Genomic DNA, 27,135 nt, shown 5'->3' with positions numbered 1-27,135 from the left:
AGGTGAAAGAACTGAGTTTTTAAACTGAAAGAATGCAAGATATTATGAAATTTATTTCTGCTTTTATTTTACAGGCGTCACTCTCTGTAGAACTGTACTCAGGAGCATGCACAAGGTTTACTATTCAACACTGATTTTATATTTCCCTACATAAACACTCCCTTCTAAGTATTTCCAAGGAACAAAATGTTGTGTATTTTGATACTTACAGTCTGAATTTTTTTATTTACCCACTTTTCCGTATCTATTTTACAGATTCTGAAAATGGAATGGGGAGGAGAGTATTCTCTTGATTCTTCCAATTTAGACTGTTTGTTAAATATCCTTCCTGGAGAATTGGAGTTTCAACAAATCCTTAGTGATCTTGATGAAAAAATAAAGAAGAACTCTTCTAGGTAAAGAGTATTTTATTTGTATCCAAATTAGTGGAAGTCATTACATTTAGGAAGATATAACCACTTAAGCATTTAACAAATTTTTAATGCCATATAATTTTTGTGCTATGGTCTTTCTCTATATGATATTTTTAGCAGTTGAATCATCTTAATCTTAGGAATTATTGCAGTAGGTGTGATAGTGGAGGAAGAAAATGTGTATTCCCATGACAGTTGTATTTCCTACAGCTATGAGATAGAATTTTTATTCACTAAAAGAGCTACAGAATTTTACAAAAAAGCAGAATTTCAACTCAGTACATTCTTTAAGCATTTGTAATGGAAGTAGAAAAAGCAAGTAAGTTAATATATATAATCTTTCTTACATAAGCCATTATTTTACCTATTTCAGTTAAAACTGTTATCCTGCAATAGAAGGTTTTCTAACTAGAATTTGTTTTGTAATATATTTCATCGTCCACTTCTTTGTAACATCAGCATTTTTGGCAGGTGTGTTGTCACCTCTTTGACTACCTAATAAAAGTGATTTTGTTGTCATTAGGCAGAGCCAGCCTGAGAGTTAGAGAAATTATTATCAAGATGAGTCTTTGGAATACATGCTTTACGATTTTTGTTTTTGATGTGTGTAAAATGTACGCCGCTGGTTGAGAAAACTTTTGGCTATGGGAAAGCAGGCCAGCTGTTCATTCTTTTTAGTGGTGCTTTTTATCAGTTAACATTTTGTGTTACATTTTACATTAACATCATCACAGTGGAATTATTTGTACATTTTTAAAAAGGCTGATTGTCCCCATCTTAGGGACATAGTTCCACAAATTAGAAGGGCCTTTTCCTGTAAGTTTTGTAAGATCCAAAGGTATGATATCCAAAGAGAGCAGGAAATTGGATTAGGATGTGGTACACAGCAACGCATGTCAGGAAAAGCTTTGTATTTCTGCTGAATTGACACTTTAGCTAGTTTTTAAACTAATTTTCACAGGGAAAATCAGAAAGTAGCCCTGTAGTTACCAGGTGATATTTTGCTCCTGTAATATGTCAGTTTCAGAAATGGAGAGGAGTTTAAAAGAAGATGGACAGCAGCTGATGTGACTTTTAAATTAAAAAAGAGTCCTTTTATTGCTAATATATTAAAGGTAGCATGGAATGAAATCATTTTCAAGTTACCATTGATCTTTGTAAGTGGTATGATAAGAGCAGCTCTATGCGCTATAGTGATACAATTGGAATACAATCCATTTTTCATCAGATAGATTTATGATTTTATTATACCACAGAGAATAAACATAATAGTATACAGCATATATATATTTTTAAAAATAAAACATTGTGTAAAAAATTATGATCCAAAAGTGTGTAAATCACTTGAATGCTCATTTATTGCCTTCCAACTGAATAGCTTTTATAAAATTGTGTGACACGACAAATCAGATATGCTTTCCAGCAGTTGAATTGCCTTCAGTATTTTTGTATTGTACCAATTCTATTTGGTGGTATACAAAAAAAAAAAAAAAGACCATCTGTGCGAAATTGTTTTATTTGTAAGTTTTAAGGGAGTAAGTGGTTCGTTCATTCACTATCATATAACAGAGCTCTTACTACACTTGAATGTTAACTTTATTTTTACAGCAGTTTATAGAGGCAGGTGAATATGAACTCTCAAAACCATTGTCATTGCTGGCCAGTTTTATATGCAATGATAGTCTTGGGTTATTTTAAAGCGTGAAGTTGCATTCATAATTTCATCAGGATGGCCGTTTGTCTTCAGTCGTTCCCCTCATGTTTTCTTTGATTTTTACTGTTTATCAAAACTGAGCTTTTGGATTTCTTTTTTCTAGTATGGAGGATTAAGAATTAGTAAGAGTTAATTTTTGTTTGCAATCCACAGAACTAAACTTACAGCTGATACTTAATAGTTCTAAGCAGAAAATAAGGTTCAGAGCTTGAAATCAAGCTTATAGTGCATAATTTCAAAGTGATGGTAAGCATGAAATCTCTTCAGCAGTTGATTTTTTTGTGTGTGTATTCAGTTTTTTCTTCAGTGAGTGATTGGCTGCCTTTTAGTGGTGATAAAGTGATGATAAATTCTACGAGGCTGCAGGACAGTGTGAGGTATTCTAGGTCTTCTTCAAAATTCAACAAAATTATTTACTAATAATTATGTCCACAATACAGTGGAGACTATGTCTTTGTAAGACTTTTCACATAGGCTTAATTTTACTTCAGTCTGATAAACTTCAACCTGTCCCTCTGTCTATTTAACAGTAATTCAGTCATCTAGGATTTTGATGAAGGTCTTTTTTCAAGGGCTCTAATGAGGTCAATACTAATAAGTACTTACAGCATTGCATCTTGTCCCATAACTGTTCAATTTAAATTGTAGTCATTATTGAGCAACTAACGAGATCCTTAACTTGCGAATAATAGGACTATCTGGCAAGTACCTCAAGAAGGATATTAGTATGGCACTTGCCAGTTGTTGATTGTAACTTTGCTGGTTTGCATAGAAATACTTCTCACTATCAATACCTCACAATGAAGGGATGGAGGTGTTTCAAACAGGGTATTAAGCACTACTGTCTCATTCCATTTTCCTGTGTCAGAATTGCAGTGTGCAACAGCTCGTGTTTTTAAATGAAGATGTGCTGCAAGAGTTATCTTTATTTTATTTTGAAGAAAATAAATTTTTAGTCTGGAGAAGAGAAGACTGAGGTGGGAATCTTATGAATGCTTATAGATACTTAAGGGGTGGGTGCCAGGAGGATAGGGCCAGTCTTTTTTCAGCGGTGCCCACTGACAGGGCAAGAGGTAACGGGCACCACCTTGGTCATAGGAAGTTCCACCTAAACATGAGGAGGAACTTCTTTACTTTGAGGGTGGCAGAGCACTGGAACAAGCTGCCCAGAGAGGTTGTGGAGTCTCCTTCTCTGGAGATATTCAAAACTCGCCCGGATGCATTCCTGTGCAGTCTGCTCTAGGTGAACCTGCTCTGGCAGAGGGGTTGGACTAGATGATCTCCAGAGGTCATTCTGTGATTCTGTCATTCTGTAAAATCTTGGCTTACTCCTCTCTGGAATTTCTGGGAAGCAGCTATACCTCACTTTCTTGGTGTTTAAGAGAATTAGCAAAATCTTGGCATGTCCACCCAAAATCCCAAGAGTGGTTGAGTATTTGGGAGAATTGCAAACTAGAGCTAATAGTAGAGGAATAAAATTGATAATTTTATCAGTTTTACTCAGACTTAATTTTTATCACAGCTCTCAAAAAGAATTTGACTCTTCCATGTGAATGTAACCTGCTTGCTGTGCAAGTGCATTACTGTAGTATTTAGTTGAGAATTTAGTATCTATTAAGATATTAGAATAATGTTACTAAAATCTTTCTCAAAATACTATCTTTCTACCTACTGCCCTGGACTAATTGCTAGGAATGAGTAATTAGAATGAGAAAGGAATGTACTTTTATTCCTATGCAGCCTGTGTTGTCTTTTTGTATGATCGTTGAGTTCTTATCACCTCACTAGCAGGACAGCACAGAGTTTCTCAGAGAGTGGCTATTTTAATAGACACACAGTTTCTTAACTCCGATCTGCAGTGATTGTAATTGTGTCAGTATCTTAGGTAGTTAGTTAGCTGTCACATACATCTACAGAAGCTGTAATCAGATCTTTGACTGCACGGCAAAATATCCCAGTTCGTTTCATGTGAGGATACAGGAGACAATTTTTTTTAGCCATTATTTTTCACTATCATGTTTTGGTCAATGGAGTTGAAAGACTCCTATGTTTCACTGCCAGTCTTCTGAAATAACTTATCAAGGCAAAGCTTGCCTCTTGTGGACTGAAGTATCTCAAGTCTTTAAAACAAGATCTGAAATGAAAGGTAGCAGTGGTTCGGTTAGAACTGATAGTTCTTGTATGGTTAGGCTGTTGTTTCTCTTGCTGAGGTGTAGCAAAGTTATCACTATTCTATTTCTTTCTGGCTTCAGTGGTATAGTTACTTCACAGTTTTGGTGGATATGTTTTGTGAGTAGCTAAACTAGAGATATGAAGTAGCTTGCAAAGTCCTTGAAGCAGGGGCTGTGTTTTTGTTTTATGTCTTAAGGATCAAGATTACAATAGCAAGAATTTGAGGAAATTTTTTCATGGCTTTTAGCTTTATAATAAACCTGTAACTTTCAGATTCATATTTAAAAGAATTGCTGGTTTTAAAAACAAGTATCAAGACATATTTGTCTTAACAGCATTTTTCAAAAGAGGTAAAGCTTTTGTAGTCAGTCTTTCCATCAGTTTTGTCTTGCTGCTTACAAAATAATGTTTAACTTTGTTCTTATTGGTCTTATTTTATTTTGAATAGAAGTTAGATACAAAATATGAACAAGAGAATAATATAGTCAAACTATGAAAAAAAAAGTTAGCATACACACAAATATGAGATGATAACAAAACCTGTGTTATTAGGAGTAGCAGCTTTACTTTCTGGCTTTCTCCTCTGCTATTGAGGTCACCATTGTAAAGAACATAAAGTACAAAAAGGATTAATGAGAGTTAAGAAAATGGGCATGCCAGAAAGAATAAGCTGATGGTCAGATAGATGAGAATGGAACAGCTTAAACATTATAGACCAGGAACTATAATAATGTCATTTTTTTTAGAATTTTAGAAATCCTAAGAGATACATTGTATCACGACTGTTACTGTAGGTTATCATAAGCATTGCAGAAACATGCAAGATGATAAATAACCATTTTTGGTAAAACCTCTTGTTTCTGTTCAAGACAAAGTTATGAAAACATTCTTTGCATGAACCTTTATGGGTTTTTTTCAGTTAGATTGTATCTAGCCCTTTAAAAGTTACTAGAAAATAAGTTATTTATATTTATGGTTAAATTGCTGTTTATTAACACAAAGTAGTGCTGAGAGATCAGCAATGACCTCATAAAATTGTCTGTAGAACATGGGAAATTTTCTTAATATTTCCTTTTTGGCAGGTCAGTTTTCATGAAATAAAACAATATGTTTATTTCCACACGGGAGAAAGTGTAAGAAGGAAAATGCCTGTGGGAATTATACTGGTAAAAGTCTTTCTCAAAGATTTCTTACTTCTCGAAGTATACAGCAGGTCCTCTGACACACAGGTTTCCACATGATATGACTGATTTTGTATAAAATGCCCTGTATCTTTAGCAGTCAAGCTTTTTAATGAATATACATGACAATAACGAAGTAGTAAGATGTTAGTGCTTCTATCTTCAAAAAACAGTGGAAACAATTATTTACTTTTGAAACAAACTGTCTGTTCTTAATAAAAGACATGTAAACTCTGATTCTAAAAGCAGATCTCCATGAATATGAGGATCTTAAGCATAAGTAACATGAGGTTTAAAGATAATTTCACTTTGTAGCTTAGCAGTTTAATTTAACCAATCTCATTGTCATTTTACGGCTGTTCCATCTGCTATATGAATAAATTTAAACAGTGCTTGTTAGAAATTGAAAGGAGTTAGAAGATCATCCTTCAACTTACTCATAGTAATCTTAGGCAATGGAAAATGATATATGGAGACAGCAACCCTCATTTTGATACTGTGCTTTTCAAAATAATGTTGTATCAGTATGACAGTGCTTACACTATCAGTTCCATTATAGTACTTGCTTTGTAACTGTTTGTCCATTGATGCAGCCACTTAAAAAGCAGTCTCTCCTATCACTAGGTTATTCTTAAAAAATGTCATTAACTTAATAAATAAGAGGACCTAGTAGTTCTCAAATTGAGACTGTCTCTCTACAGTGGGAATACGTACTGGATGGTATTGACATGCTACTTCAGAAAAGCCCTCCAGTGTGGACACAGATAACGTAACAGAACTTTGCTTAGTGTGTAAAAAAGAAAAACCCTCACCTGTAAAAAGGAGACGCTATTTCAGTGAAACCATTTTCACTGGTATAGTGATACACCAGTAGTACTAACTGCAAGCATTGATGTGCCCACAAAGGCTCAAGATACTCTGTGTGTGGGACTAAAGATTTCTTTCTTGAAAGATCAGTCAAGTTTACAAAAATCCATATAAGCATAACTATCAGATTTCTATGCTACAGAGAAAGGTTGATTTTTCTTTGAGCTTTTATATTCCACTCCTTGTTTAGTAGTTTTGTGACTATTTTTTTCTGTTTATGTCTGAACAGTTCAACAGGTTCAAAGAAAAGTGGAATCATTTATGGAAGAAGAATTAATTAAGGGCTGTTAAATACTAGGACACTATCTGATTTAAGACCTTATGTCACAAACTGCTAGAGACGATGAAAATACTCTGAGAAATCTTAATATTTTTTTTTTCTTGGCTTTTTTTATTCTTCTTTGGCATCTCCTAATGACCACTGTCAGAGACATGGAGACTTTCCATCTGACGAGGAACAGCTATTCTAATGTAGTACTAGTAGACTAATTTCCAACAGAAGAATTAAGCACCTTCTGGTTAGGTTCAGCAATGTCTCAACATTGGTACCTGAGCACCTAAAACATGAATTGCACGCCTCACCTTATCATTAAGGTTTAGAGGTTCAGAGGATGTTTCAGAAAACATACATATGGAGCACAGAACCAGTTTATGAGAGTAAATAGGGAAAAAAGCATTAAGTACTGAACTACGTCTGATGTCCCTGTTGTACTCCAGATCTTGTATTCCTGATTTAGGTAGGGTTGCACACAGACATGGTTGTATTTTTCCATTGACTGCACATGATTTCAAGACAATTTCTGCTCCCATCCTACATGTATAGTGTCAGTTGACATGATCTGGGTTGATGCCTCAATTTGTTCAAAAAACGGAGCTTATTTACTGCAGTGAACTTATTAAATATGTATGCAGTTAAACATTAATGAAAAAGGATTATTTGGGGGGGGGGAGGAATTTAGCACTTTAGATGGCTTTTTGTAATTGGACTTTTAAGAATAAAATTCATTAAATTAATGAAGCACATTTTTCACATCAAAATTATGTATTTTGTTTACAGTTTTTAAAACTTCAGCAAATTTCCTTTCTAAAAAGGAAACTAAAGACTCATTTTCTCTGCACTGATGTGAAATTATAGTTTTAAATACTAGCCTACATAGTGAGAATAATTTTAATCCTATTTGGCAGAAGTGTTTTATTAAAAATTATTGCTTTCTAAACTCATAATACACAGTACAATTTTTTTTTTTTCAGTGGTAACCAAATTCAATTTCATTTAATGACGTGATTTGTGTAAAGGAATAAGTATCTATAATTAACCATGTTCATGTAATACTAAGTGTTGACAAAAATCTTAAAGAAATATCAATGTTTTTGAGACCGTGTTTACCTACAGTATGCTGTAAGTAAACAGGATGAAAATATTTTTACTCAATGAAAAACAGTTTTAGTCCTAATTTAATGTTTACTTTATTGGAATAAAAGGATTAAATAAAATGAACAGACTTATCATGATTTGTACCTACTGGGAGGGCCACTGAAATTTACCCACCTAATCCCCTTATCAGTGTTGGGACAAATTACCAAAATATCTGGTCTTGAGAAGGCTGTAGCCTATTCATAGCTTGTAGTTTATTGGCTTACAGATTCCTATGTCAAAGATGAGCATAAAAACTGGTTCCTAATTGAAGCAGATTGGCACAGACTAACAACAGTGGTCCATTTTACAATGCACAATGCTGTAATCTATTGGATATGATTGAATGAGACCCATCAGCACACAACAATAAAAGCCTTTGATAGTGACCCAGGAGTCAAGGTGTATGAACAAGGCATTTAGTTTCATAGTTCTGAGAACAGGTTTCACAACTTAAAAAGATACATGCCAATCTCTTGTCAAGTTTAGAATTGGTATTCATGGCTGGGCTATCCCATCAGGAACCTGAGTGGGCCACAGGCAGAGACCGATTGTTTTTTCATGGAGGTCCTTTGTGCTCCTGGTAAGGTCCTTTGATGATGGGGAGATACTTGTTTGAGTGCACTTCATTTTGAACTCAGTCATGCTCAGGAAAGTCTTAAGACTTTTGCATCAATTTTATAGAAGTGTTTTACAGGCCACCCATGTATTCCTAAGTTTTAAAAGTTTTTATCTATTTTGGCATTAATTGTAGTTACTGAATTTGGTTTCTGAAGATAATGCAGCTGTAAAATGTGGTGACTTCATTTTGATAGAGTAGATGCGCTTTGAGTGGTTTACCTCATGTCTTTTAAGCATCAAACAAATATACCCATGATTCTTAATAAATACAATTAAATATGGGAAAATAAGCTCTTCAAAATGACCTACTTATTTTGTTGAAAATTTTTTTAGAAGTTGTATAGTCATGGTTTTGGAAACAATTTTTGGGTTTTTTTTCTGTCATTCAAAATGCTACACTTCTGCACTTTCATTCTTATGATCGACCTCGCATTCTATAATTGTAGTTGATGCAGTTTTCATATTCAGCTTGCTATTATTTAGTAGTGTATTTTAAAGAAACCAAAGGCACAAAGCAAAACCTATCACAGATGATAAGTCTTGACGGCATTCTCAGAAAAAATATACTTCTCTCTTTTGTGCTTGTTGTAGGTAACTTAAAAATAAAAGGAAGACACAGACTGCTGTTTCTCTCTGAACTTAATTTAGTGTGATCATTTGCTTATTTTTTTCCCACTATTTTTTAAAAATGTCAGTTCAAACTAACAGGCTCAATTCCCAAAAGTATGGATGACAGTGATATACTTTATTGCTGTTGATCAGAATAAGACAGCTAGTAGGAATTTAGGGTACAGTGCATAACATCTGTAAAACAATAAAATGCAAATCACCCAACAAAGGAGAAAATCCAGTAGAAAATCAAATAAATACTTCTTCCACATCATGAAAACAGTACTGCAGGCAGCACTAGATATTGAAGTATAGACGGTGGGTGATATGCAGAATGAATGGTCTTTCATCACTGATTTCATGTTAGAAATTGATATGGCATAGTAGTGTTTAAATTTTTTTTTAAATTTTATATTCAAAGCAGATTATATTTTTAATAAAAATTTTTTCCTCCAAAAAGATGACATTTCATGGAAAATTAATCTTTCAACACAGAGAAGTTTTGCAGAAAAAAAAAATATTCAAGATTACTAATTAAAAAAAAGACGTTTCCTTTTTTTTTTTTTAAACTGGAGGTCTTTAATTTGATATTTTTGTCACGGCTTGTAATACACTTACAAATTTTATTTTTTTTCCAGTTTCTTTTCTTCCATCTCCTCTCGTTCTCCTTTTCTCCTCTTCATGTCCTCTTTTCTAATCTTCTTCTTTTGTCTTCTTTTGCCAAAACTAGTCAAGTTTGAAAATGATAGAGAGCAGTTAAAGAAAAAGAGCCATACTTCATCTCTATATAGTAGAGAGGTGAGTGGCAGTATAATAGGCAAGTTTGTTGTTTGGTTGATGTCACGAAAATAGAAAGTAATATGATCAAAAGTGTCTGACACCTGTAAAGACTTGAGTGTCATCTAATCCCGTAACTCTACAGAGATAGAAGGAACTCAATTTTAATTTGTGTTAAACCTTGCATCCCTTATCAGCTGTAAGAACATGAATGGAATAGCTAATACTGCAAAATAAAATTCAAATAGTAGTGGGAATCACTTTGCACTTCAATAAACCAAAACTGGCATCAGTCTTATTGTTGGCTCTGTTTGTATTAAACCTAGATCTGCCTAGATCTAGTCAATACTACTTTTCTAACTGAAACTATATAAAATATTAAGCATTGCTTTTAAAAAAAAGTAGTTCTGAAATACTGAAAAGGTGTTTTCTTAGGAAAAGATACAAAGTTAAATTGTTTCTGGATTTTTCTTTTTTTTGTTTTCATATAAGTGTCCACACAAATAGAAATTAAATAATGTTGGATATTCAGTTGTTCTTGTGATTTTTTGCAACTGAAATCCCTGTAATAACCATACCAGCCACATCTGAGTTCATAAACAGGTTTATGATTCTAGATGAATGTTAAGGAGTGGATCAGCTACTTGAAAACAAACTCGTGTTTTCTTTCAAATATTCTAGTGACAAAAACAAGAAAGAAAAGATCTGCTTTCTCAGCACAACTGACTCTCAAATTCTTTTCATCATTTTCTGTGATGTCAATGGGTCTTTAAGAAGTCCTTAGTATATGTTATGTATTATAAAACAACTGCTGATTGCTAAAGGGGTAAAATGACACATTCACCTTTGAATATGGTAGTTGATTCAGTTTATATTCTCTGCTTTAGCTAATTAAGCACCAAGGACCAGATCTTAGGTTGGATGGTGTCTTATTCACAAACTGCTTTCTTAAAAAGTCCAAGATTGTTTGAGAACTGAGGCAGTACTTACTCTTACTGAGGATGGTACAGTCTGGCCTGAAGGAAATTTATTTTAGCTCTAGCTCGAATGTATTTAAATGGTAATCCTGCAAATTCAGGCCTTATTTTGTGAGAATAATTTAATCTATGAAGAAGAAGGACCAGTGTTACAGTAATTTGAAGTAGTTTTTAAAATATGGAATATATAAAATGCTTTTATCTCCAAGTTGTGAAAAAAATCCTGTAATTTTTGGTTTTGTTTTTTTAGCATAGAACGATGTCTTAAAGACCTGCAATCAGAAGTAAATGAAATATGTACCGATGAAATCCTACAAAGTACAACTGACTGCCTTCAGTGGCTAAACAACTGCAATTTTAGTTCTCTCAGACCTTCTTCTACACACCACGGAGAGCTGATGGAGTTCCTTAGGACCCTGGTAAAATTGTTTACTAAAGACTTTACTGTTTGGGAAGGTTGGTTATATGATGGGTGGAGGGTTTTTTTGAGGTTAGTTAGTTTTCTCATTTCAGTCTTCACTGTGGTGAGGATAGTTCAGAAATTTTATTATAAGGCTTAGTACTGATTTTATGTCCGCAGCAGGGCCTTATGTTTCCTTTTGATCATGCCATAAATAGACAAACTTGGGACAAAATCTTTTTCACGATGCTACCACGTGTTCAGCACTGTTAGGACTGTTTTATAAACACATGTTGGTAAAAAACATCTGAAGTTACTGTCTACACTGAGGCTGTTACTGTGTGTTTTTCACTTGTATCAGTATGAATGTAATTTACCTAATACAGATTATTGTCCTTTATGCATTATTTCAGCATTAACTTCCTAAGTACTCTTTCTAGTTAGAAATGTGGGAGCTACATCCATTGTCCTAGCAAGTTGTACAACTAGCTGTAACCAGAAATCAAATTTCACTTCAGTGACGAATTCCTTCATTTTAGAAGGTATTTTTATCCAAAATTTTTTTTAAAAGTTAGCCTTAGAATATATAAGTGGAAATGGAAGTCTGGAAAATTGGCTAGATATGTGAAGGATGATACCTCAGTAAATGACAGCCTGCAAATTTATATATAAACTATGTATATGTGTGTTTATATGATGTACATGTGTATGAGTGTCAAAGCAAATAAACTATTTAGGGGATTGTTCTTTGTCACTTCCATGTCATGGTTTAGTTGTAGGACATGAACACCTTTAGGCTAAGATTGGCTGTATTAGCAGAGGAAAACTGCTGTGGAGAGTTGGAGTATTTTCTCCTTTGGGACTATCTCCTGACTAGACCTCAAGCTTCATCAACTCGCCTCTCAGTTTTTTAACTCTTAAAACTGGTTGTTGATCTTTCAGTCACCCTTGAATCCACTGGATATTAAGCTGTGTCAAATGAGGAAGTCATCTCTAGAAACACTAAATCTTTAATGTTCATGTGGTGAATTGATTTTGTCCCCTTCTAACACAGGTGATCAGCATGAGCGTTGCTGTTAATGATCACCCACTCAAGGGCGTCAGAGGCTGCTACATGTCATACATGATTAGACAAAATGAGAGAATCCCAGAAAATGCTGACTTACGAAGTCTTTTGTTAGTCCTCGTAGTCCAGTTAGATACTTACTTAAACCCCCTCAGAAGTAGGCATGGCAATGATGACTTAGTTGTGTCCATTCCCTGCTTTCTTCTTTCTCCAAGGTCTATTCAAGCCATATACCTGAACACCAGGTGGCGGCATTTGTTTGGGAAACACCAAAATGTCCCCATCTCTGGAATACTTCAGGTATATCTTACACATAACGTGCCTTCTAGCTCTTCAGCTTCCCAGGAGCTTACTGACTGCATGACAGTCTGGCTGTGGGCTGTAGAGTCCAGTTAAGCCTTGAGAATGGCTCTGTGACAGGTTGCTAAACAGACAGCAAAGTGTGAGAAGCCTTAAAGTCTCAATTCTGCACAGCTTATCAGGAAAACATCTGTGGAGCTCAGGAAATTGGACATCACTGTTTCCAGGCTCATGGCTTCTTAGATAATCCAGCTTGTTGTGTAGATGAGACTTCAGATGAAAAGTGTGTATCTATTAGCATAGACAATCCATCTGTAAGATAATCTTTAGCTCCGTAAACAGGTCTGCAGTAAACTATTTTCAGTAATACTCAGGATTAAGATTATTATGATCTGACTTTTCTTAAATGTGTATCTCCATCCATTGAACTAATTACTCAGTTGACTTAATTTATCACTTTAAGTATCATATAGTACATCTTCAATAATAGTAACCTTCCTTCTACTTCAGGACACTATCCCTATTCATTGTTAGCCATTATTATGTGTGTTTATTTTATTAGGAATTTTGTTTGAACTTTTCAGGTGCTGGAAAAATTAAAAAAACAGTGCAAAGTTCTGTATGTGCTTTGGCGCAGGGGCTGTATTTAGGTTTATTGTTAGCGTGGTGTTCTCATGCGTTTGTGAACTCTCATGGAAATACTGAGAGGTTCTTCATGAAGCCTGAAAACTTTGATTATGTGAAGAAATTTAATCATTCTGTGTACTGTTTCGTAATTCTAAATATTTAAAAGCTGAATATGTACATGAACACATCTTCATTGAATTCTGTTCCTGCTGAACTAATGACAAAGTCTTTTTTTTAACAAAATCTTCATCTTACTGGATTTGTTTATTACTATGATAGGTAGTAGTCTATAGTAGGTAGTAATGCAGTTCGTAGACCGCAAATATTTTTCTGTGTATTATTTTCACTAACTTTCTGTGCTTGTAAGAGAACTTTTCAAGCTTCTCTAAAACCTTTGGATACTAATTTGGATCTTTTTCTCTTGAATAGTTTTGGCATCATCTTTTGAAGTATTTTTACAGGTTAATTTTTAAATAGAAAAGCCTATGTCAATATAGGCAATGTTCAAAGAGACTTGATGACACTGTGTTTTCAGACCTTCAAAGTTCACTTCAGGGGCTCTTTTTCTCAGTAACACTAAGTCTAAGATGGCATCTGCAAGCTCCCTATTTTTAATGCTTTAGCTTAAGTTGCAAAGGGCTTGAAACAATTCTTAGAATCTTATTAACTTTCATGAATAAAAATGGTTTTGCTTAACCTTAAAAAACAACAGTAGGGATTTGCTTGGAAGACATTTTGGATTCATTATCCAAAGGCATCAGTTACATTCACTGTTTTGTCAGCTTCTCTTGTTTTGTTCATTTCAGAATATAGTATTTGAGCATGATTCATAAAAAAAATTAACCTTTAAACTCCAGAAGTCTACCTGTGGAGACTCAACTCTTTAACACAGTGGTTAGTGATTAAGTTTTGTTTACACACTGAGACGCATTCTCTTTGGGGCCGCAAAACTTTATAGAATACTTCAGTAGATAATGAAAGAAAATCAAATCAGTCTTATGTATATGCACATTGATGTGGATGATTTCAGATTTTAACTAGTTATACATAGTTCTCACATGTACATGCTTTTATAGGATGATATTTGACTGATAATTTCCTTTGTTATTCTGTCTTTCACATATGTTTCCTGCTTGCAAGTAAACAAATTCATATGAAGCATTCTGAAATAAATATGTAAAATGGAAGAAAAATAGCTAGTCTATTATTTTTGAGATTTTCTTTCATGGGAGGCAATCATGCTCTCTGTCTTTTGTTCAGAATTTGCTACTGTGGTGCAAGTCTTTTATTTGTTAATTTTCATCATGGAGCACTCCAGACTAGAGGGCAATAGGAAGGTTAAACTCTTGTTTTCTCTCATAAGAGTGCAACAGTTTTGAGTCATCCAGAACAAAGAACAGGAGTTCTGATATTGAAAATTTCTGTGACTCAAAAGCACGAGGGGAAAGAAAGAAAGCCCACTGAAGTTTTTTTCTAAATTTTTGTCTTTTCTATACTCTTATGAATTATCTGTTGATGAAAGCTTGCTACAGTAGAAAAATTAAGTATTTTGTATTTGGAAATTATTGTATTTATGCAATACCATAATGAAAGTTGATTTATTTCTCTCTCTTTCAAAATGGGAAAAGAAATAAAACTGATCATTTCCTCAAATACTGTAGGTTAAATAAATCAGTAGTTCTGAAGGTGGAAAGTTGCTGATTGTTTCTTTACCTGCCTTGCTTTATAGGATGGACTATAGCTGGGAGACGCAGATAAAGGACATGAGTGGAAAGAACTACCCTTATGTGATTTGCCACAACGCTTTTCTCTTGGAGAGAAGCAACAGGAGGTGGGGCAGCAAGTGAGAGGGCTGCTAGATACTGATTCACCTAAGGCTTGCCTACTTGGTTCCTGAAACCTAGAAAATCAAGGGTTCCACCAATTTCACACAGTTTTCTTGTGACTGTGATGGGGAAATCTGTAGTCAGCTCTAGTGCAGCTGAAGGATTGAGAGCAGGTCTTTACAAATAAAAAGGTGATGGGCCTAGGACTGTGGCCAAAGCCAGCCTGCAGTAGGAGAAGTGTTGAGGATGTGGGAAATGCATTTGTAACAGGCAAGTTTTTCTTTGAGAGAGGAAGGAGATTTTAGTGACCATGGCACTTTGGGGTTGTCTTCTACTCATATGTTGGACTCATCTTGTTCATGCAAATGGTTCATCTCGTACATATTAAGGAAAGCTGCAGAGTGCTGTTTAAATTTGTGTCATTCTGGGCAAAGAAGAAAGCATTGAGCTGTGACAAGAGGACCTGCTATTTTCTGCATGGCCTCTTGAACTTGAAACAGCTCTAAGGTCAGAGATCCTGTCCCTGGACTAAGAAGGAGCTCTTCAGGCTCAGATGAAATAGGAACAGCATATGCATCCATGTGGTTTCACCTGCTTTGTTATCTGGCTTCCTTCTTCTTCTCCAGCCCATATAGTTGAGATGTATTTAGAGGTCACTATACTGTTAATGTATCAGTCTGCATCTTGGTTTCACAGGATACACAACTTCTTATTCTTCTGCCCTGTGTGTTCTAAGCCTGTTCATTTCTTACCAAGTTTTCAATTTTAGTTCTTCAAGGGGGTCCTGGGAAGAGTATGTTATCCTTAGAATGGCCTTTTTGATGGTTGCCTGCTGAGTCAGAACATAGAAAGCAACAATGTTTTATTTTATAAATTCCTGTCTCAGTTCCTATAGTTGTCTGTGTAAATCTTGAGTAGTTTTTCATGCCATTTTCTTTCAAAGATATGTATGGACCACAACATACGGGCTGCCAAGTCTTACCTAATGAGTTTTCCAAAATGGCTTAGCATTGGTTGAGAAAAGAGGTTGAGGATGTAAGAAAGATGGGAAGAGAAATGTGAGTTATTGGAGCAGGTAGACAAGGAGATGGACTGGCACATAAATCCATGGGAAAACAGGCTTTGTTATTTCTGTTGTTTAAATAGCAATTTGTTTGAGTCTCTTACTTGTTGGTAAGATAATTAGCATTGGAAAGAATTGGTACTCTATCATGAAGCTGTTAATTCTGGTTCATAAAATGAACAAAACTTTTCTAAAATACTGTCCGATTTACCTTTGTTAGCAAAGCTTGCTGAAGAATGAGCAAAATCAAGAAGAAATGATACTCCACTTCCTTCTGGATCTCTCTAGCCAGTGTGGTGTCTCATTTCCCTGTACTCCAAGTGGGACGTCTTTTGAGTTAACATCTTCCCTTCATGCCATTGAGGATGATTCAACTATGGATGTGAAATCTCTCTGGGATGATGTGAGATTGCATCTTCGACGATTTTTAATAAATAGACTGCAAAGTCAAGAAGAAACAAGTACTAATGCTTTACAGCAACGAATGGAGTTTAAAACACAGTGCATACAGCAACTTCTGTTTCTTTATCCTGAATCAGAAGTCTTAACAAAGTACCAAAATATGCAGAATAAACTGGTTAGCAATCTTCTACAGAACTGTATTTTGTCTAGTTGTGGTGAAACGAATTTTGATAAGGTGGTTCATGGTTACCAAAGTTCCGTACCCACATTGTGCACAATGATAAAAGAGGATTTGTATATTCTAAGTGGAAGTATTGATCCTTCTTCATCATTGAAATTTATTAATGAAACTTATCTGGATACCATCACTGAAGAAATGACAGTTCTTCTGGAAAGACTTTGTGAGCTGCAGTTCAAAGAAAATGCTCTACACATAGTTAAGGCAAACAAGATTTCAAAGAAGCATAGAGGAACAGTTCATGCTGTGGGTTAGTAGCCTTCTTTTATGTTCATTGTAGTTAGATATTATTTTAATTATACTACTTTTTTTTTCAATATACTTGATTATTTCCTATAAAGAGGGAGGCTTGAAATTATTAATTACAGCTTTATGTTTTAACCATATTACTGCAGTTGAATTATAGACTGTGTCAGAATTGTGATGAAAAAGGTTTTAAAGTAAGGGAGACTATCTTATGCTTATGTATATAGAAACCCCATTATAATTCACTGGATAACATTGTCATGTCATAGTAATTTTTTTCAGTCTAACTTATTCCAACTGCTGAAATATATAATAGAATAAGAACTATTTAATCCAGATTTTAAAAAACATGAACTCTTCGGTCTTCTACACCCACTTTTTTCAACTTGTCAGAAATTTAAAGGAGATTATAGGAAAGCCCATACAATACTGTGACCATAGAATAGACACAGATTCATACATCAGAGCTGACCCAAAAGATTACTATGCAAAGTCTAATTCTAAAAAAAAAAAAATAAAATTTAAGTTTTCTGGTCTTGTGAAAGTACGGTAAATTAGAGGTAATGCTACCTGGTCATTTCTTCTTGTTCTGAGGAGTTTAAGGCAGGAAAGGAATCTGTTAGTGTTATGGTATTTTCTGTACTTTCTTATTACAGTTGGTGAGTCTGACATGCTAATTTCCAAAGGGAGGAATCAGAGCTTTAGAAAAAAATCATACAGAATGGAAACTTTCATAACATAATTGCATGATTGTATGTAACTGCTTTTTCAATGCAGAGTTTTGAGCACTCCTCTGTGCAAGAGCCGTTTGTTTCAAACATAGCCTTCCATAAAGGTGAATTAGTTTGCAGACAGGAAGTATTAAAAGTTTAGAGTCATGTGAAAAACACAGAAGCAGAAGATAGATCTTTGGGTTGTACAGCATACACAAAGGATGAGTGAGGTGATGATTTGCTAGGTCTATACTGAAGAAAATTATGCTCTTATGAGTTTTAAAATTAGTATACATGTTAATGTAAGTCAGCTAGAAATTCCACTAGAAGAAATACAGAAATAATTTTTCAACAAGAGCTGAAATATGGAGGAATATGTGGAACATATGAAAGATAAGGTAAGGGAAGAGGCATGCAGACAAATAACGTGAAAGGGTGAGAAGTTCAACATAAAGCTGATATATTGGTGGGATGGAGTGTTGGTGGGAAACAAGGAGAGGAGTTGTCAGAGTAATGTTGAGTTATGAAATAAATGACAAAAAATGTCATTTCTTTGAGTTACATAGTGAGTTGGGAGTCAGTGAAAGGATTCAGTGACAGAAAAAAATGACTGGTAGGGAGCTGGAAGTTTGTAACTTAATTTTTCTTTCAATCTCAAAACAGCTTACAAAGATGGGGAAGTTCAGTTATCTCCATTTTACATCTAAGACATGGAGATTAAAGTGACCATAAGGGTGGCTCTCTAAAAAAACCACACATTAACTGCTTCTATATTACAGGAAGAAAGAGAACAGTCCTTCAGACTATTAAGATAGTAATTCCTCTGCTTAAATTTTCTTTGCCAGAAGATGTGTCTTTACATATTTTTGTGCCAGCTCATCTGTCAGAACAGATTTCCAGTGCACAGTTCTATTGTATATTCAAAAGAACAGAGGAAGATGAAAATATACAAAATAAATCTTGGGACCTGCTTGCAACTTTTAAAACATTTGCTCCAATTAATTAAAAAAATTACATCTCTGTATTTCATAAATAGCACAGAAGATTTTTATTTTGCTTCAAGATGTATTAAAGGTCAGATTTGCAGGCACAGCAGCTGTCCCCTTACCACCCACAAAATGTGTTTAGAAGTGGTGTTTGTTAATATCATTTAATCCTCAAAATTACTTTTTTCACAGTGGTTGTCACGCTTGTGTCTTCATCTCTTCACTGTATAGTACTTTATATTATTTTACTTCAAAAGGTTGGTATGGGAGGCAAGCATTGATTCACCTGCAGTCTCTCGCACTAGTTTTCTGCAGAATCAGACTGTTCTAGATGATCTGCGGTTACAGACTGGAGGCAGCCAAACAATAAAGTGACAATAATGAAGTCAGCAGGCTAGAGCAAAATAGCGGGTCAGAGCTGTGAAGTTACATAGGATTTTTTTTTCATTATGTGGACATGTCATAGCCTAATATTTGGTATTATTAATCAACTCAAGCAAAATTTATACTTATATGGTTACCAAAACAATTATTATTGAACAGTTAATTGTATGTGAGCTCATCTGTGGAGAGTCTTTTCTAGAAAGAGATTTCTCTCTTCTAAATGTTTGAATATACTACATTTGTACCACAGTAAGTCAGAAAAAGGCACTTCTCCTTTGAAATTAAAGTGTTCACAAGGCAGTTCACGCTGAAATCACTATTCTGGAAAAAATTCTACAGAACAACTATTTTGGGAGGTTTATAACGGTAGACAAGTCCTTAGTGTTAAGTGGCTTTTCCTCCTTGGAACTCTTACTAAATTCTGATACCTTTGCTGCCCTCCCACAGCTGAGAGTGGAAGACTGTATTTATACATAGGTTAAGTTAAAAGACAGCTTTAATTGGTTGCCTTGACGGTGGTACCCAGTTTGCTGAGTATCAAAAAAACCCATGGAGTATGGATGGAAGGGGAGAAAGGGAAGATGTTTTTATTGGCTGAAAGACAGTTATATCAATGTGTTTCTTATTTTTTGATGCATGTTGCCTCTGCCCTCTGGAACCACCAAACCAACACATTTCCAAACAGCAAAATAATTTAATCTAGGGCGATGAATTGGGACTGTTTTCCCAGAGGTGGAAAAAGGGTTTGTGTTTACTTAGTCCACCCTCAGGGAAATGAGGTTTTTGGTTTGTTGGTTGGTTTGGTTTTTTTTCCACAGGAACTGCTGTAATTGATCTTACTATATAGGAGAGGAAAAAATAACAGACAATAATGAAATAATACTAGAAACTCAGAAAACTTTATATAGATGACCTACTTCTGTCAGGAAAATATAGGTAGTCTATAACAAGCTTTAACAGAGTTATAAATCTTTAAAATATTTCATAGGTAACAATCTATTTGTGAAGTAAGGAATTAACATTTTTGTTTTCATACCGTATTAGAACAGTTATTTGTCAAGTACTGTAATCACATTGTATCCATTTATCAGGATTGAGGATGAGCATGGTTTGAGAGAGAAGCTGGCAAAATGGTATGTGAAAAGAGGAAAATTCTTTGGAACTTGGTATCTTTGATTGCCAACTCTAGTGGAGGCAGGTGGTTTGATGTTATAACTTGATCTGTTCCCAGGTAAATCAGTGACTTTTATTATCTTTAACAGTGCAGGATTCAGCCATTAGTATTTGGGCTATGTTGTTGTAATAGGTTTTTATCTAGCATGGGTCATAATTTCTCTGTGTACTCTCAGCACATCATCAATGTTTCCAATCTGCTAAAATAATACCCGAGGAATGTTTCCCAATCCCCCCCCAAATATTTTTGATGGAATTTTGTAAGATGTCATTTCAGTCTTTCTATCATATTAGTCCTATGTGTCTTTCAAAAGTTTGTGGGATGTTACAGGATTTTAAAAAATAACAAAAATGTTATGTATCTGTTAACATACTTAGCATGGAAAGAGTCATGCAGACAGCTGGTTTTCAGCTTATCTTTTATGATTTTTTGCTTCAATTTCCAATATGATATTTCTCAGAAATTATTTGCAGTAAGTCTATTAAATGTGGATTGTACTTTTACCTTTTGAACTTTTTTCATGTTCCTTTGTTTACAAAAATGTTAAGCTAGTTTAATCGGGCATTACGAACCTATCTTAATCCTTCATCACTTTTAGATGAAGAAACAGCTATACTTACAAGTGATAAGACATCAGCCAAAGAAACTTAAAAACCATGAAATTAAACACATTTTATGTATTAGTGGAAGGGTTTTTTTGGGTTTTTTTATGTAATTTTTTATATATATACAGAGAGAGTATAAATACATGTGTAGACTAATTAGCCTATTTTTTAATTTCCTATGATTAAAACTAAGCAGAGATTAGAGCTTTGAGTTTTATTTTTTGTGACTTATTCAAATTCATTGGCTTAATATTTTCATTTAGTCACAAACTTGACAGAGACCCTTAAATAGGCTGTCAAATCTAATGGCATTTGTCAATAAAATGTATTTTTAGTATATTTATATAATCAATAACTTTAAAAATCTTAAATAAAATTTTAATATCTGAGGCAATACATAGTATGTTCATCAAAATCAGTAGTTGATTATTTTTAAGAAAATATTATTGCAAAGTAGAGGTAAACTGAAGTGATACAGATTTGACTAAGTACATTTTTAGCTGCAAAGTAATTAAATCACCTTCACTGATGTATTTTAATGTTTATATTTTACACTTTTACCCCAGTATACCGGCCTCTTACTTATGTGTCCAGCAGGCTTCCTTTCTCTTTTCTTTCTCCAGAATATGACCGACTTCTATTCCATTATAAAGATATATTCAAATGCAAACTGTGATTTAAATTACGATATTTTTAACTTATTATCTTTAAATATTCATGTGCTCCTAAGGAATGCATTCTGTTCATGGAACACCTAATGTGAATATGGCATATATCTAAACTTGAATCGAAGGACTCAATATTGTTTAGAGGAGCTGCATTTGTGCAGTGGAATTGATAGCAAGAAGAGAAACAGGTTTTGGAGTAACTTCTTGAAATGAAGGTAACTTTAGGACATTAAATGATGTATTTGGTAAGGAAAGTCTATTTTGAGGTCACTTATCCTTACATATTCCCAGCAATTTGCTGTCCAGCTAACTTGAAAGGTGAGTTTTGGTTTTTGCACATTTGACTTAAATTTGATTTCTCCTCTACATTCATGTGCACATGGCTTTATTTCCCCTAGTTTATCATTTCCTCCCTTTGAAATAAAGAACCTTAGTTTCAGACTTGCTTTTATACTTCCATTTAATTTAAATTCAGTCGGTTTGTGATCTCTTGAGCCACGATTATTGCCCACAACCAACCTTCTATGATCTTCATCTTATCTATCAAAAATATGCCTAAACTAGCATTGATACCTGCTGATTTAGTGACTGTGTGATGAAAAGTACAGTTATCCATGTCTGGGAATAATTAGGACTCAATAACTTTAGAATAAATTATTCTCCCATTTGTATCTGGAAAGTAAAGAATCCCAGACTTGGTTTCATGTAATTACTATTTATGTCTTTGCACCTTTTTTGAGATTTCTGTCCAGATTACAGTCAATAGCAGATAATTTACAGTATTTATGTTGTAGTTACAACTGCTTTTCCATCATGTTTTCTTATCTGTAGTCCATTGTTGAAATCTGGCTTTTTAGAAGTATTAGCAGGAAGGGGGAAAGTGTCTCAGTCAGTTGGCTTACTACTGTTCTGTCCTAGATAGTCCTGTTGCATCTTGCTGAAGTGCTGGTAAGGCATGCATGTAAAGTGGCCCATATGGATTACAGATTATAATATCCAGTATCACATCCTGCCTCAGCGGTTCAAGTTCATTATATTGCCCAGATCCTTGCATTAATATAAGCAAGTTTTCAGTTATATGTATAATGTGTTGCTAAGGGCAAAATGTTTTAGAAATACAAAATTTCAAAAGTATGGAGGTTTATTTAAAGTATTTTTTCATTAATTTAAGCTTTAAAATATTTCAAGACCTACATACCTATTGTAGTGACTTTTAGACATTAGAAAGAGAAAAATAAAGGAATGATAACAGAAACTGGAACTTCACCTTCCTTGCTTCCTTGCACGTCCTTCTCTTTTTTCTTACTCCAGCAGGCCCACAATAACCCTCATCCCTTCTGATGGACATGCTGGTTTTGTTCCTGTTTCTGCACAACAGCAGTAGCTGATGTGCTTCCATTATATTTCTGCCTGCTTGGCATCTCCCTCTCTCTTCTATTTCTGCTCTATCACTCTGCAGAGTGCTTGGTAACGTAGCTTTTATAGGAACAGGGCTTTAGGGGCTTGCATAAAGCAAGAAATGGAGAAGCTGCTGGAAAGAATGGTGCCTCTGTGCGTATGGGCTTTGCAACTGCTGACTCCTTGAGCTGCACTACAAATGGTGATGTATGGCACAATCTTCCCCATACCTTACACAGGTGGAGTGAAAAATCCTTCAGTTTCCATCCTTGAAAGATGGGGAAGTAGCATGTATCATGTAAAACCGTAGCACTTCTCTCTTATGCATATATAACCTTCACAGAAAACATGAGAACATCACCGAAAATTACATGGATACTACATACCGATAGAGTAAAAATGCACATGTTGGCATTAGATTTTTTTACTTTTTTACTAAATGCAAGAGATTCCTAATTTTGTGTTATGAGCCAAACAATATGGAGATATTCAATAGGTTTAATTGTCACCTGTTTAAAATAATGGAGAAGACAGCATTAGTGGGAATTTGTAATAGGAAGTAAAAATTGAAAACCAGTGGACATACAGATCTGATGCAGATTTCTGCATTTGTCTTTTTTCCTTGGGAAGCCTATAAAATTTTGACAGCCAAAACAAGATCCTATTACTCAGGGGAAACAAAATAAATGTCTTTGCATTTAATATAGGAAATAATGTGTTTCATAGCCTCTTTGTCACATATTATTTATTTCTTATCCTTGCAAGTATTGTATTTGATTTCTACTGCACAATTATATTAAATGGAAATATGTGTATTACTGAGGAGAAAATAAAACCATCTGTTTGAACATACAGAGCTGAAGTTTTAATAAAAAAGAGGTACTCTTTTAAAGGCCATATGAACATAATACCCTAGGACCACAAATGTGTTTCTAGTGGGAGAATGACATTTTTGTAAAGATTACAAAAGCATTAAGCTTGTTACTTTTTAAGCTTATAGTAGGGGGTAAGATAACAGTATCTAAGTTACTGAAATGTCATTGAACTGACAGAATTTCAAAGCTGTTAGCATGCCTGAATACCTTCCTTCTTTTTAGACCAGTTGCTTGAAATTACTTATTAAGCCCATAATATGAAGATGGGCAGTGAAATCTCATTATTGACTGTTTGTCACATTGAAAAGATGCCCATTCCAGAATTTTATTGTCATGTTGTTTATTTAATAAGAGAAGTAAACACTAACTTTACTTTTCAAGTCTTTTATATATTTTTAAACATGAAATTCTTTATGTTCTTTTGGGTTATATTTTTTTAGACTGTTGTGTCCTAATGAAGTTCTTCCACTTCAACTTTTCCAACAGGAACTCAAATCTGTTTTCTGAATTCTGTAGAGGTTGAAAGGGGCATAATTCCATTCTTGGTATTTTTTTTGCTTTCAAAATGTCCACAATTAGCAAACACCAACTAATTATCTTCCTTTTTTCTCTCTCAGAACACCTGCGTGTTCTTCCTCAGCATGAAGAGAGCATTTAACTCACTATGCCCTCTAATTATTGCATTCTCCTCCCAAGTTTAAAAGATGAAAGTGATTTACTCTCCAGTCTGATACTTCGTGAGTGGTCAGAGGTCAATTTGAGATTTATATACTGTAGTATTCTGTTTAATAATAAAAAGTGACAAAATCTGAGAGGGAATTACAAAGCTAAGCTCTCTTTTACTTCAGAACATAGGCCTGTATGAAGAAAAGTGTGTAGAACTATCACAGATAAGAGGACCCTTCACAAATGTCTTTTAAAGAGGCTCCTGCAGTATTGATTGAGAAGAAAGTTGTTACAGGAGTCTTTTCAATATATGCATCTACCATCATATAATCACAAGTTAATTAAATGGTCCTGGCTGTGATTTTTGTCAAGACAGAGAACCTATTCTGTCACAAGGTGTGTATTCAGAGAGCAAATTTAATTTTAAAAGGGCAAAATTATTTTAGTCACAATAATTTGTTTTGCAAAAAATTATATGTGTTTAAATTTGGGGTGTGTCACATCCACGAGATGGATGTTACATTCTAAGTTAGAACATGAATCTCCTTTTCACTGTGCCTTAGGCTTAGAAATTTTAAAAAACCCTCCATCAAGGGGCTGCTGAGTTTTTGAAAAACAAAGCTTTCAGTTATTTTGTAATACTTTTCACTACCTTTGCTGAATATAGGAAGGCAATGGAGATATTCCTGTATGTCTGATCTAGAGAGAATAAGGGTGGTTATAACCCCATCCAACTTCTTAGTTAGAAATTCAGCAGTTAGTGCTCTGGAAGTTTTTAGTACCCCTAAACATTGGGGACTGTCTGGAGTTGGATCAGTTATTGGTCTCAGACTTTCAAGAACAGCTTCCTTCTCCTCAGTAGCTTCATGCACTGATCAACTTCTGGCTAAGGTACAAACTTTTGTATTTAAGTACAAGTGGCGGTGTACTGACTTGCTGATTATGTGCTACGCAAGTCCAGCAATTTCTGTAACACAGAAATTAGGTGTTCTGTTACACGCAGTACTATCTGCTCATCTATAAAGAGGTGTTTTGAGACTGTAGTCTCAGCTCAGTGAGTAGGAACCTATATGTGTACATCCATGCCAATGTATGATTAATCCTTCATTTGTAACACAGAGAATATTCTAGCCTTTCTACAAAATATTTGTTAAAAAGTTATTAATTTCCAAACTTATTTCTCTAGAAGTTCTTAAATGTCAGTGTCTGTCCTTTTTTCTGTATGCCTAGACTTATTTCTGATTTTTATATTCCTTGTAAAAGTAATCATGAGAACTTTGTGGTGACATTGCCTAACTAGGGTTTTGAAATTATAAAGAGGTAGGAAGCAGAAATATGAGTATTGACTCCAGCTTTATAAGTAATTTTTTGAGTGTTTTCTCTTACTAGAATAAAAGCTGTCAGTATCTGCCTCTATTATATCTTGGAAATTCCAAGGAGCAAGAGAAGCAAATGTGACAGAGGCACTTTAATCTATTATTTAAGGAAATACATAATATCATATGTAGACTACACAAAGGAATGATGAACACTTGATAGGAATTCCTGATAGGTTGAAAGTTCCTAACAATCTAATTTTAATGGAGTGGGTCTGATGTAATGAACCAATGTGTGAGACACCCAACCATTCCACTGTGAATGTAAATGCCGAGGATAGAGACGAAGCTAGCAGACATTTTTATATTTGCAGACATTAAAGAAATTGCAATCAGATTAAAATAAATATGTTAATTACTGTGTTTTCAAATACAAATTACAATTGTCTTTTATCAGCCAAGTGTTTTAAATGGTTTACAGGGAAACAGATGCAAGTCCTATCAAAGTTAGAATTCATGAGAAAGTTTGACAGACCTGGCAGTACTTAATTTCTCTTTCAGCAAAGACTGCAGATGAACTTCTTAGAGTTCTTCAAGAACTCCTTTGTTTCAAAATAGGTGCTATCTCCAGTTTGCTACATGTTCCCTCAGTTTTTATGCTTTCTTCAAATGCTCTACTGTGGTGTTTTCTGTGCATGTGTGTGAAGATTTCGGGGAATGCAGTGACTCCCTCAGCCCACAGCGTAGGCAAGAAAATTCAAAAAATGTGTGTGGAACTGGTTTCTGTCATTGGTAAGGCCAGAATATGGTTTCAGTCCTACTGAGAAATATTACAAAGAGCTGCATTTTGTCATAGGATAATTCTTGCAGTTTCCTGAAGAAGACTGGTTGCTTATAGTCACTACTTCAGAAGAAATTGTCAATTATAGAACATCACCTAAAAAAGCCCTCCATAAATGCTATGAACAACTGCAAATATAGTCTATCTATAAGTATTCAGACCATTTTAATTGAAGGGAAGTTTAAAGAATGCCTGCTATTTCATTATTATGATAATTTTCAGAAAATGGTTGGATAGCAGCTGCTAAATTCTTTAAATGGACCCATCATTAATTAGTTTTAATTCAAGACTAATTAATTTGTTTACGTTTGAATTCTTTAAAATGTCATTGTATACCAGAAATTGCAGTGTATAATTGGAATGTCTTGTAATTTATTAGAAGATACATGTGTTTTTGAAAATGAAGGAGCAGGTTGAGTCTCTGGTTTCAGAGCAAGCTGAGATAGGTATCTGTGTAGAAAATAGTTTTATTAAACATTATTACAGGGCACTTCATCCTCAGAGCACTTGAGGAAGTCTCTCTAATTTGTTCAACAGTGTTGTAAAGTAGCTGTATGCTGTCAAGGAGTCAGATTGGTGAGATGATTTGCTCAAGA

At 34.5% G+C, this 27,135-nt stretch overlaps 1 protein-coding gene across 1 annotated transcript in view; it reads left to right on the top strand.

Moving 5' to 3' along the window:
- Positions 1-261: 261 nt before the first annotated feature.
- KIAA0825 (KIAA0825 ortholog) overlaps positions 262-27,135 on the top strand; it is a 210,175-nt gene continuing 183,301 nt past the window's right edge. The window contains exons 1-3 of the mRNA XM_059834124.1: positions 262-395; positions 10,996-11,164; positions 16,248-16,917. Coding sequence (XP_059690107.1) covers positions 265-395; positions 10,996-11,164; positions 16,248-16,917 — 970 coding nt within the window. The 5' untranslated portion in view covers positions 262-264. The remainder of the gene's footprint in view (positions 396-10,995; positions 11,165-16,247; positions 16,918-27,135) is intronic.

This window comes from Gavia stellata, chromosome Z (assembly GCF_030936135.1).
Source record: "Gavia stellata isolate bGavSte3 chromosome Z, bGavSte3.hap2, whole genome shotgun sequence".
Taxonomy (NCBI): domain Eukaryota; kingdom Metazoa; phylum Chordata; class Aves; order Gaviiformes; family Gaviidae; genus Gavia; species Gavia stellata.
This window is presented reverse-complemented; position numbering and strand designations above follow the sequence as displayed.